Raw genomic sequence first — 13,208 nt, 5'->3', positions numbered from 1 at the left:
GAAAAAATGTAAGAAACTGTTTTCCAAGCCTAACGGAAACATGAGATAGGGCATACTCACAAAAAACACATATGAATATATATGAAAATTATTACATAGGGAAAAATGTACTTGTGCAACATTCAACGTACCTATCATCTAATTTAAACTGGATTGCCTCACCTGCATTTGCAGTGTAGCACACTAGACAGTAACTGGGTATGCAATTTAAATGTTAAGCTGGCCATGTGGCACACGACCACAAAGGTACCGTAATTCTTAGTTAAATGTAATCCTGAGCTTTACATCTAACTAAGAATTACATCTAACTAAGAAGTATGAAAATGCCTTTTTAAATTATAACTGTTGCTAGCAAGAAATAGGTGTAGCTATCTGAACATGATCATTATAGCAAACTGTATCACTGCATTCTTCACAGAATCGGTAATCACTGCTATTTTCCAAGAGGAATTAGCAAAATACAAGGGAAAATGAAGCAAATACTTTTATTTACACTTCTAGTCGTTTGACAAACATATAACTCAACCTTTGCCTATACACAGAGAAAAATCTAAGTTCTACTTTATTAATGGTGGGTAAGATCCAGAGTTCCATGAGTGGGACAATCCTCCTGAAAGCGTAAGGGGAAGTATTTTCATCAGTTCCTCCCCACAACCTCATGCCCCTGTAAAGCTGCTAGAGAGAGTTGGGGGGCTCACCAGAACCATATGGGAGATCGAGTGGGAAGAAGAACAAATTTACAAGCAGACTCCCTTCACCCTTCTCAGTTATTTTCATCTGCTGAAAGGATATTCTGTCCATTCCAGTGTGTATGTGTAATTTTACTAATATACTCCAAGTATATTTTGAAGCAGGACGCAGGTGGCGCTGTGGGTTAAAGCCTCAGCGCCTAGGACTTGCCGATCGAAAGGTCGGCGGTTCAAATCCCTGCGGCGGGGTGCGCTCCCGCTGCTCGGTCCCAGCGCCTGCCAACCTAGCAGTTTGAAAGCACCTCCGGGTGCAAGTAGATAAATAGGGACCGCTTACCAGCGGGAAGGTAAACGGCGTTTCCGTGTGCGGCTCTGGCTTGCCAGAGCAGCGATGTCACGCTGGCCACGTGACCCGGAAGTGTCTCCGGACAGCGCTGGCCCCCGGCCTCTTGAGTGAGATGGGCGCACAACCCCAGAGTCTGTCAAGACTGGCCCGTACGGGCAGGGGTACCTTTACCTTTTACCTTTATATTTTGAAGCAGTGCTTCATTATAGGAATAACCTCACTGTACATAAAAAATTGACATTAATCAGATAGAAGACATTTGATCATGTGTTCTTGCTTGTGATAATTTAATCATATCAGAAGAAGAAAGAATAGTGTTCAATCATCTGTTTAGTCTCATTGTGTGACCTACTTCTTATTTAACTGTTTATACATTTTAAGACTTCACTGTTGAAAGTCTCTTGCAATCAGAAGAGAAATGTTCCTTTATAAACAGCTCACCAATCTGAAATCACCCACACACCCATTTTGCAAATATCAGAGCAATAAAATAAAAAATAAATGTGAAATATAGACTAACAGTAAGTTTCCACAAGAAAGGATTTTGCAGCTACATGTTTCCATCGGCTTTTAAAGGCATCCAAGCTGGTGACCATCACTACATCTTGTAGTAGTAAATTCTATAGTTTAACTACACTCTGTGTGACTTCCTATTGCTTGTGCTGAACCTTCCAGCATGATCCAGTGTATGAATCACCATAAAACATTTCCTTGGAAAAGAGTTTTGCAAACTTCAGAACTGAAATTTAATAAATAATAATACATGTGGGCATTGTTTTTGTTTGTTATTATGGTTTGTATATATTTTTTGTTTTTATATTGTAAACCGCCCTGTGATCTTTGGATGAAGGGCAGTATAGAAATAATAATAATAATAATAATAATAATAATAATAATAATAATAATAATAGTGATTATGTTTTACGTAAAAATCCAACACAAATATTTATAATTAGAACTTTAACATATGATTTAAAATTAAATGTATAATGATATCAATGTTATGTGATTGATATTCTGAGCTTTATCAGGCATTAGTTTAAGATGCTTCAAACACTATCTTAATAGTCTCCCTTTCTCACCACTTTAGTCTAGGGATTTCCTTCCTTATGGACAACACCAGCTAAATCTACCATGGTTATGTGCTGCTGTGCTTTCACTGGTTCCTATTACAAGAATGATAGATTTCCACAAGACATGGAAGCAACCATTTCTAATGTAGCTTGAAAATAAAATGATGATGATGATTTTAGCATTTTGTTCACATTTATATACCACCATCATAACTGCCTCAGCAACATATGACATAAAGTTTGAATAATTATGTGAAGATAATAACTACACTGATGCATGTAAATAAGTATCGTCCAACATATTAAGTAAAAAGGTAATTTCTCAGACACAGGAAATACTGATGACATTTTGCCCCAAATCTTCTAATGACTGCCTCCAGGAGTTTCAAAAAGATATTACATTGCACTGGAGATAAAATAGTGCTCTTCTGTATCCCATAGCAAAACTGACAGAGGACCCAAAAGCACTTTCCCAATGCCACTGTCTGAACTTGGCCATGTAGATAGGACTGGAACCACTGTAGCACCGTGCCTCCAATTCCCAGTCCATGGTCTATGTTGTCAATAGCTATGGAGAGGCTGGGGACCAAGGTCACCCTCCCCTTGTCCTGCAGGGTTTCAATCCCTACCCAGCCATGAAGTTCACTGGCTGACCTTGGGTCAGTCACCATTTCTAAGCCTAAGCTATTCACACAGGGTTGTTTGTGAGGATGAAATGAGAAGGAGGAGAATCATGTACACCACCTTGAAATCCTTGGAAGATAAAGGTGGTATATAAATTTAATTAATAAAATTAATAAAAGTTTCCATATATTGCTATGCATTACGATCACCCCAGTCATCTAAGCGTAAGCGCTGTAAGTGGGAGAACCACCATAAGATGGTGTAAGCTGGAAATGAAAGCCACAGCCTCATTTTACACCAACTATTATGTAAGCTTTGTCTATATGTTTATGTTGTATGTTGATGGTTGAATCTTTTATGGCTATGTACTTACTTTCTGTTTCAAGCAAATTACTGACAATTACTTGAAATAAATGGACCTGGACTCTGTAACTCATACTCTTAGTTGTAAACAGACTGGACTACTGCAGTGCTTTCTACCTATGGCTGCCTAGATCACTAACAACAACTTGCATAAAACACAGCTGACAAAATCCTGGGTCATGCTCAACAATCAGATTATAGTGTGATGACTCTGCGTCCACTGTTACTTACACATTTCAGAGATCAATCTAAACTGCTGGTACTAATTTTTTAACCCCCTTCATGATCCAGAACAAGTTTACCCCCAAGAGCTGCCTTCACCTATCTGAACCAACATACCCAAATCTTAAAGATGGCCTGCTCTCTATCCCATGAACTGGACAAAACTGAGGACAGGACCTTTTCAGTGATGGCACCACAACTCTTCCTGGAGAACTCTTATAGGGCTCCTCTCTTCCCAGTTTTAGGTGGGCTGTGAAAGCTTCTTTATTTAGACAGACATTTGATGTGCAAGTTTTCTATTTTTACCTGTTCCAAGTGCTTTAAAAGTTAGCTTTGTTTCTGTTCATACCATTTTTAAATTGGTTGTGTTTTATAATAATATTCCTAGAAACAATAGATTATTTTGGTTTGCCATTTCTGAGTACATTTTATGTAGGAAAGCAAGCCAAAATGGCCTCAAATTGCTACCTTTTTTAAAAAAACTACTATTAACATAAGCCTCCAGACCATAATTTGAAACTATGGCATGAAATGAGCTTGCAAGCTATGGTTTGACGGTTAGCACTAACCATAATCTCATTTGGACATCACAACAAGCCTCAGTTAGAGGAAATGAAGGAGAAAAATCTGAGCTTCACAAAAAGTGAAGCGGAACTATGGCTTACTGTGAACATGCAAGCTCAAAGACAGGAGATCATGATCACTTTGCTCCTCTTCCAGTCCTGCTGCTGCTTCTGTTGCTATCTCCTGTTGCACAGCTGTGTGTTCAGCTATGATTTGGCTTAGCAGTTCATCCAAACACAGGCTTATGGTCTTTCTCACTCCAGACAAGCCATCAGCTGCAAACAAGCTTTGTTCTTAGGTTTACAGTTCATGGTTTGTCCAGAGAAAGTCCAACAATAAGCCCAGGAGTAGACAAAATGCTAAGAAGAAGAAGAAGAAGAAGAAGAAGAAGAAGAAGAGGAGGAGTTTGGATTTGATATCCCGCCTTTCACTCCCCTTCAGGAGTCTCAAAGTGGCTAACATTCTCCTTTCCCTTCCTCCCCCACAACAAACACTCTGTGAGGTGAGTGGGGCTGAGAGACTTCAAAGAAGTGTGACTGGCCCAAGGTCACCCAGCAGCTGCATGTGGAGGAGCGGAGATGCGAACCCGGTTCCCCAGATTACGAGACTACCGCTCTTAACCACTACACCACACTGGCTAAGCCACAAACCATGGCATAAATTACAGCAAAAGGAAGACTGGGAGAGAAGAACAGCAGCGATGCTCTCCTCACACTGAACCCTCATACTATGCCATGGTCTTGTTTAGCACTGTGTGCAAATGAACTGTATTGTGAGAGGGAAGGAGGAAAACGATGGAGCAGGAAGGCACGTAGGGTACTCCCAATCTTCCAAATCATGGTTTGGACAATCAGAATGCAGCATCTAAACAGGCCAATGTATATGACACCTATAAAACCCCAATATACTTTGTCTTTTCTTGCTTTCTGTGGGTCAGAGTTTCAAACAAGAAATCTTCAAGTACTAAACAGATATGTTGCTGTTGATTTCCAAATTCTCCTAAATGGCTTAAATAGCAGTTGAAATTTCTGTGCTGGACAGATGTTAAATAATGATGCCACACTCAGCTGTATCCTTCAAATAATGGAAGTGCAGATAACCCATCTCATCAAAGTATTTTCTGTCCTTCTGCCATCCCCATTCATGTGTATGCCATTCCACCCCACCTCAGCTTCCATGCTCCAATACACTCAGATGGGAAAATGAAACATTTTCATGCCTTTGAGTCATCCCTTGCAGAGTAAGAACAATGTAGAATCAAACTGTGCTTAGGCACTGTCCTTCCCCAAAGCAGTTCATGCTCCATATTTTAACTTACACAGAAGAGTTCCGAGTTCTGTGTGCATGAAGAGGCTACTCAAATCTTCAACATGAAAATAATACACACTCAAATAGTGTAATAGTTTATAAAACCAAGCATCAGTTTACTCATCTTTTTTTGAGTGCTACCACCTGTTCCAATATGTACTGGCTTGGAACCCAAGCTACCATTCTGCAAAAGGAAAGGTGCCTTCCATTCACACAAGGGACTCCAACACAGAAAAAGCTCCAGCTGGCAGAAGGGGAGGGAATAATTTTTGCCAGTTTCCTTTTTTCCCTTACAGCCATGTCCCATGCTATTCCAGAGGGCCCCTGTCCCAATCTCCCAGAGCAGATTTTCATGGAACTACAAAAGCAATTCTAACCTCAACCAACAAATTCAGAGCAACAATTGATATCTACATTCTGCTTCTCTGAACTAATAAAAATAGATGTTGCTAGTCATACACCTGAACATACGAAGTTGTCCAGTATTGAATCAGACCATTCATTTAGTCCAATATTGACTAGTCCAACTGGCAGCAGCTCTCCAAGGTCTGAGGCAGGAATAATTCCCAATCCTGATAACCCTTCAGTTGTAGCATACCAAGGACTGGAACTGAAATCTTCTAAATGAAAAGTATGTAACTCTTCCAATAAGCTATAGCGCTTCACTATTTGAAGTATCTTGGTCGCTGGCATCAACCATCTGAATTAATGTTCAACTATTTGCTAACTCTGCCAGAGTGAAACTAAAACTATATGTACCATTTAATAGGTGAAGTAATAGGTTATCAATAAGGTATTTCTTCTAAAAAGACCGAAGAGCTTTGCTAAGGGTTTGTGGCCTGTCACTAATAGTTGCATAGCAGAGTGTTGACAAATTTCAGGATGTTCAACAACTAGGAATTTCCTTGTTGTTTCCTTATAAGCACTAGTAGCCTAATGGGAGATGGCAAGTCACAGAAATAACTTGGGCCTTTAACAGAAATTTCTGTTTAGGTATTAGGATAATGGTTTGAAATGTACTTTTTTTGTAATGGGCTTTAAACACATCCAGTTATCCTGTATAGCACCAGATGGTGGTTCACACATGCATTTCAATTACTTTTAAAAAACTACTTTCACTCTGATGCTATAGTCTGCTAAACAAGGCAAATGTGGGTAGAAATGGGTGCTAAGGGTCACAATATGGGTCACTGCCCACATCAGAATTGAATCAGGATGCTGCACCGATGTAAGAGTTCAGGACAGTGTTAATTAACTACACACTAGAACATGATTTTTGTGTGTGGAAAAGCGGCATACAAATAAAACGAATGAATACCTCCGATTCTTTCAATAACTGCAGTCTTTCTAAATGCTTCACAAGGAACTTTACAGTGCAGATAGTCAGTCTATAAAAAAGGGAACTCCATGGTTCCTGCAGCAAGCAAGATGGAGTCATGGGTGGTCCTAGGCAGCCCTTATGCTTCTGTTCAGAGATTACTGCAGAAATAGCAGGAGGCAAGTAGAAGCTTTGTTATGCTGCTAGATCTGCCCCAGACTGCTGCAGGTTAGAAGACAAAGAACTCTCCTCTATTTGCTGACACAATCAAACAAACAAACAAAAAATTAAGATGTACTGACAGAATAGTATTCTTGGCTTAATGGGCTATTTAACCAGCCTTGTATTTAAACAGTAGCCTGGTAGTCACAAGTAACTAGAAATTCCATACAGACAAGTGAGTGGACTGGCAAAAGAGGGCTCAGTTTCCATGCTAGTTATGGGGAAAGCCCATCCCTGAGCCCACTCCCTCCTTGACCAACCTGTTTTGTATAACACTTTAAAAAGAGCTGCCTGCTAAGAGGGCAGCACCCTGTGTTTCCATGCTGATCATGGAGAGAGGGTTTCCCCTACTCTCCAGCCAGCAGGGAAACACAGGCTGCTGGCCTCTTGTCAGGCTAGGAATTTTTGTGGACTTATTTACAAAACAGCATTGGATTTCAGTAAAGTGTGTAATCAGTTGACAATATTTCACCAGTTGATTGAAGGGAGTGCCAAACCTAAACACAGAAGTATGCAAGTATTATTAATTTTCACACTCATATACTTTTGGTGGCCAAGAATAGGATGTGTGTAGGGCAAGATGGGACTTCAATCAGTGTAATTCATTTTCTTGATTAACCTATGTCACTATCCCAGAGCCTTTAGGATGTAACAAGTCATATATAAAATAAAATCAGTTAGCTAATTTTTCCTTCACTAAGTTACTTCATTTTGAACTGTAGTAACTGCTTTTAAAATAGTAGCTGTAAATCTTTTCTGCTTTTTTAAAACATTCATCAGTCATACAATGATGACATGGAAGCTACTGCACTGGTATCAGAATATAAAGGTGTTCACTTCCAGAAATATGCCTGTCAATTTCCTCTGTCAACCAGCACACGAAAATGACCAGCACATGCAAGAACACTTTTCCCTTCATGAAACTATATTACAACAATTTATCCACATCAACTGGTTTACACAAATACACAGAATTCATGATGGAGGTGCACCATATTTCTGCCACAAAACAAGCAATCAATGTGGTGGGCTTCCAAAGCAGATGCTGGACAGTGTTTAATTATTCAGATGGCAATTACTGACGCCAATACAGATGACTCCAGGAAGTGAATCCTCTTAGTTGGTTAATGTATAACAAAGAGCAATGGTCCCTACAGAAATTGAGAGCCAGCTGTTCACATTTTAGAGCACTAAGACTAAGTAAGAAATACTTCTCCAAAATTACATGAAGCTCTTTCTAGGGAAGTTCTGACACTTTTTAAAAGAAGTCTTCCAACAAAAACAAAGCAAAACAACAACAACCATTTGGGAGAAAAGGAATCGTTTTTGAAAGAAGCAAAATGGAGCATTGATACTCTTAAATGTTGGTTCCCCACCTGTCAACTTTTTACTGAATGGAAATTAGTTGTCCTTAGCAATAAATCTTGGTCAAAAACAAATTCTGAAACCATTTCCAGTTTCCTTTGGACCTATCTAGAAGCAGACAAAGTACTTTCAGAATCAAGAAAATGTAACGTTCAGCATTTAAAAACAGTATGCTGATTTATATTTCTATTATTATTATTACAAAGTAACTTAAAAAAAGAAATTCTCGGTCCTTTTTTCCTGCTTCAGTCTGTTTAATTGCTGCACACTTTTCACTGTCAGCATGCTTAAAACTATGATCACAAAACACAATTATTGTGTATTCTGTATAAAATTTAAAAAATTAAAATAAAGTTACCAAAAAATATGAGGATTGTGCAAAACTGATTTAGTGCATTGAACATTTACTCGCAAACATATCCCTAACAAATCTGACAGAATAGGATATGAAATACTGTTGAAACAGTGGAACTTGAGTGCCTGCTTCTCCTTTCCTCTCCCTCCACCCATTCCAGGTAGAACAGGCTAAGAAAGGTCATGGGATTAACTTGGCATTTCAGGCTAAGCTTAGCCTGGCACCAAGCCGAGGATATTTCACTGCTGTGTTTTCTACGTACATTTTTATTTATCTTCATGTTTTTATTCCTTTTGGTGCAAAACACTTTAACCAGTGTTAAATAACATACAGGAACAGTGCAACAATAGTGTCAAAACACAGAAGAGCTCATCTGAAAGCATGTATAAACAAAAGCTTTTTTTCTCTCCACAACATCTATACGTTTTCTCAGCAGCACCTCAGCTGTAGGTGCTGTACTTCTGAACTGGCGTCCCCCTCATTACCATATCCTGGAATTTCCCAAGAAGGGGGTTTATGAATTTCATCTCCCCCCTCCTGTCTAATCCTTGCTGATAGGCAGGCTCATTATTGCTTCCAGGCAGGTCAGCTGACAAAAGAAATCACTTGGTCAGTTGCCACATGACCACCACAATTCGTGGAATCTCTTCCCACGTGTAGCCTCCAGATCAACTTGCAATCCAAAACTGCAGACAACCAGACTACACACAGTTAGGCCCACATCGTTTCAAAACTCATAAGTAAACCAATTACTTAGTAAAGCAACAACTATGAAATCCAGTCCATCAAGTTGTGTTCCAAAAAGTTTGATCTCAACCTTTAAGTCACTTGACTTCAACTGATGGGTAGGGACCAACTACTGGATTGTGATCTGATTTAAGGTGGACTGCAACAGGAACACTTCCACCATGCAAATATGACAAGTATGGTAAGAAAATGCACAGTTTGACTGAAAGGTGGGTCCCACATCTGGAAAAGTTGAAAACTACTGCTGTATATCAAGAGGTCCATTAGCTACAACAGCTTAACTCCCAATCCAACATGCTGGCAAATGCTATCCTCCTGCTCCCCAATTTGGAAAAGCATCTCTTACTGTAACCAACAGTCAAGAGGGCTTTTTCTCCCCAAACTGGGGAAGGGGAGATAATCATTCATCTAGATTACCAATATGAAGGCTAATCCTGAATGTACTCTCCCAATATGCCATCCAACTCTGCTATGATAGAATCAGGTTCCCTCACTCTACCACTCTACCATCGACCAGTAGGTGAAAATCTTCTTCTTACAACCATATATATATATTTCTGCCTGTATTTCTGTACTCCTACAGAACAGTAGTACTTCCTTGCTGGGAGCTGCTTCTGCTAGGTAACAACATCAATTATTTCCAATACAATATTTATCCAAACTGCCACCAGCATGCAGCATTTTCACAAACCACGTAACATATTCTCCTCAAAAGAACCTCCTTGACCATGATCTTGGCCAGTCCTTGCTTCTACCTTCACGCATTATTGTTCCATATCTAGAAAAATTCCGCTATACAATTCCAGCCCTCCACACCCCAGCAAAGTTCCTGTTCCTGATCTTGCATATGCATCATTATCTTCCTTCCATATCCTTGCTACTTCTATTCATGAATCAATGCTCTTCCTACCCCACCCAACTTCCTCACCCCATCACCAGCAAATTCATAGGCTGACAAAACCCATTGCCAGACAGCTCACTAACTGATCCCTCTTATTTCAAGGCTCGCTGTAACCTATGTTTGTGCTACTCATCATCTCCTTAATAATATTGTATCCCATTTCCCACTGCAAGCCCAAGAGGTGCCATTTATCCCTTAGCTGCTCCTAGCCCCATTCCTCCATGTGTAAGATTTTATACTTAATAATCTGGAAGTATCCCCACACATACTCCAAATCTGGATACCACCTCAGCTTTCGCTTCCTTTATATATGCCGTGCTTTATAATTTGATGTGTCCTCTGCTTGCCAAGCGCCACTAAACACTCATTCCCTCACCCTCATTGTTGTCACCATTCCCAGAGTCTCCTAATGGAACAATCATCAACAGGCTATGATGCCGCCCTCCACACCAATACCTGTGTCTGGGGCTAGGCTAGGCCCTGCAAGAGCAGCAGCTCTCCCTGTTCAATCCCGGCCAACACTTCCTTCATGCAACCACCATGCAGGCCCTGTTGTTGCACCATGCCCATTGTCCCTTCACATCGCTGTCAGATCCCTCTCCCAATCCGCTCCCTAAGAAAAACCACCCCCGAGCACCCGGAAGCATTCTCCAACTCCCAACCCGGTGTGATCAAAACTCGCCTTTCCTTAAAAGTTGGCTCTCTTCCTTACCCTCCCCCCGCCCCGAAACTATCCCGTCCTCTCCAAACAGACCTGGGCCCAACCCTCAGCTGACAGGTCTGCACAAAGTCATCTGCGTGGGTCTGGGGCTGCCTGCCCCTCCGTCGAAAACTCCCGCCAGCAAATGTGCGGCGGGCCGGCCACCCCCCCCCCAAAAAAAACCCTTCGCTCCCCGCCGGAAATTTCCTCGTATTTCTTCTTCGATTCAGGGCCCGAGCCTCGCCGTGGCTCCTCGAGAGCAAGCCCTGGCGATCCCTCCCCAAGACAGCACCCCCACCCCTCGCTTCCCCTCGCGTCCCCGGCTCTCACCCCACTCGAGGAAGTCGGAGACGAGCCTGTCCCTGCGGAGCGGCGAGTCCCGGCTGCACTCGGTGTAGAGGCCGACCAGGAGGTCCAGCAGCGCCTCAACGCTCAGGACACTCTCGCTGCGCCGCGGCCCGTCCAGCAGCAGCTGCTCCAGCTTCTTCAGCCGCACCTTGGCCGACATGGTGGCGGTGGCGGCGGCCGCTGCTGAGCGGAGCGGCTGGCCGAGCCCACCAGGCGGGAAGGAGGGAGAGGCCGCGAGGCTGAGGGAGCGAGAGAGAAACGAGGCGGGGGGGGGGGAGAGAGAGAGACGAGAGAGAGGAGGGCGACCGAGGAAGAGGGAGGAAAGAGGCGCCGCCTCAGGCTCTGGGCAGCCGCGGCGGCGGCGGCAGCATCCGGCTGCTTCCTCCCTCAGCGCTCTCCGGCGAGAGACCCAGCGCCCCGGGCCCGGCTGAGGCGCTGGCGACGGCCGCTGCGCCTCCGCGCTACGCCCGCATTTCCACAGGCCTTCCTCGAAGGCGGCGGCGGCGGCGGCGGCAGCTCCTCCGGGCTCGGCTCCAGGCCCGGCTGGTCCATGGGCCGGTCCCTCCCCCTTCGGACCCGCCCTCTCGCTTCGCCTGGCAACCGAGGAGGAGGAGGAGGAGGCGGTGCGTGTGTGGATGTGTGGAGAAGAAGCCGGGCGGGGAGGGGGGGTTTGCTGTCGCCGCCACAGAGGCCGCCGCCGCCGCCGCCGCCGAACCGGTGGTCCCTTCCCAACGGTCTGAGGGAGCTGCCACTAACGCCGGCAACCTCTCTCTCTCTCTCTCACACACACACACACACATTCACACACCCCTCCCTGGCGCGCCCGTGCGCACGCGCGCCTGGGATCCCGATGCGTTGGCTGTGGCCATCCGGGCAACGGGAAAGGAGGGCGAGGGGCGGGGCCGGGAGGGGGCGGGGCCGTGTCGTCCCGAGGAAGCTTCCCTCAGGTTGGTCGCTTGCGCAACCATTGGAAGCCGTTGCCCGGGGAGAAGGGAGCCGCCGAGTCATAACTGATTATTATTATTATTATTATTATTATTATTATTATTATTATTATTATTATTATTATTATTATTATTATTAGGGTTTCTTACCTGCCCTTCACTGCAAAGTCCCAGAGCGGGCTGCAACCATATAAAAATACAGTATTAAGTTTCCTTAAAAACAAGCTGCGCCTCTGACATCATAAAATGCAGTACGAAAATTAGTCTGAAGGACCGTTCACATTTGTACGGCGCTTTCAAGGGTTTTAAGCGCTTCAGGGGCGTTATTTATTTGTTTTGTGAAATTCATACGCTGCTTGGTTTGTTAAACAAACAAACAAACAAACCATCGCAAAGCAGTTTACGGAAAGATAACACATTAAAAATCAAGAGAGGTTTACAGCCCTGCTTGGAAGTACTTAGATTAAAATCGCCTCGGTTTCCTAAGCATCTAGGTTGGCTTGTCTGAACAAGGATGTTTTTAGCAAGCGCTGAAAATAGTGCAGAGAAGGCACCTGCTTGGTATTGATAGGCAGGGTTATGCCGATTTGTATCAGGGGAAAGAGGCTGCTATTTTATGGAAACAATACACTGGTTTAAGGTTGTTGTTTTTCACCTCTCTCCCACTCCCTGTGACTTGGAACAGCTGCATCAATGGTGGAAATGGTGGGCGCAGCAGCCTCTCCCAGCACAGACAGATCACTTTCCCCCTGCTGAATATCTGTCTGTCACACAGTTGTGTGAAGTGAGCTGTTTTCCTTTCCTTTCCTCACCTTGAGGTGAACTCTGCCGAAGGATGGGATCTTGCAGTACGCTCAGAGACTCGGGCTGCAAACCCATATCTACACGGGGAGATTAACATCAGAGCAAGCATGTGTAGAATTTTTCGACCTGGTTTAAATGTCATTCATATCCACATTGCACATTTAAAGGTAAAGGGACCCCTGACCATTAGGTCCAGTCATGGACGACTCTGGGGTTGCGGCGCTCATCTCGCTTTATTGGCCAAGGGAGCCGGCGTACAGCTTCCGGGTCATGTGGCCAGCATGACTAAGCACTTCTGGCGAACCAGAGTAGCGC

At 43.5% G+C, this 13,208-nt stretch overlaps 1 protein-coding gene across 6 annotated transcripts in view; it reads right to left on the bottom strand.

Annotated features, from left to right (window-relative positions):
* CDC42BPB (CDC42 binding protein kinase beta) overlaps positions 1-11,932 on the bottom strand; it is a 97,529-nt gene extending 85,597 nt beyond the window's left edge. For 4 of the 6 annotated variants that reach the window (XM_079980230.1, XM_079980231.1, XM_079980234.1 and 1 more), the window contains exon 1: positions 11,128-11,931. In XM_079980230.1, coding sequence (XP_079836356.1) covers positions 11,128-11,305 — 178 coding nt within the window. In that variant the 5' untranslated portion in view covers positions 11,306-11,931. Of the gene's footprint in view, positions 1-11,127 lie in introns of all 6 variants that reach the window. The other 2 variants (XM_079980233.1, XM_079980232.1) reach the window with 2 other exon arrangements.
* Positions 11,933-13,208: the final 1,276 nt, after the last annotated feature.

The sequence above is a fragment of the Podarcis cretensis genome (genome assembly GCF_951804945.1).
Source record: "Podarcis cretensis genome assembly, chromosome: 1".
In the NCBI taxonomy this organism is placed as follows: Eukaryota; Metazoa; Chordata; class Lepidosauria; order Squamata; family Lacertidae; genus Podarcis; species Podarcis cretensis.
Note: the sequence above shows the minus strand (reverse complement) of the source record. Positions and strands in the feature narration are given on the sequence as shown.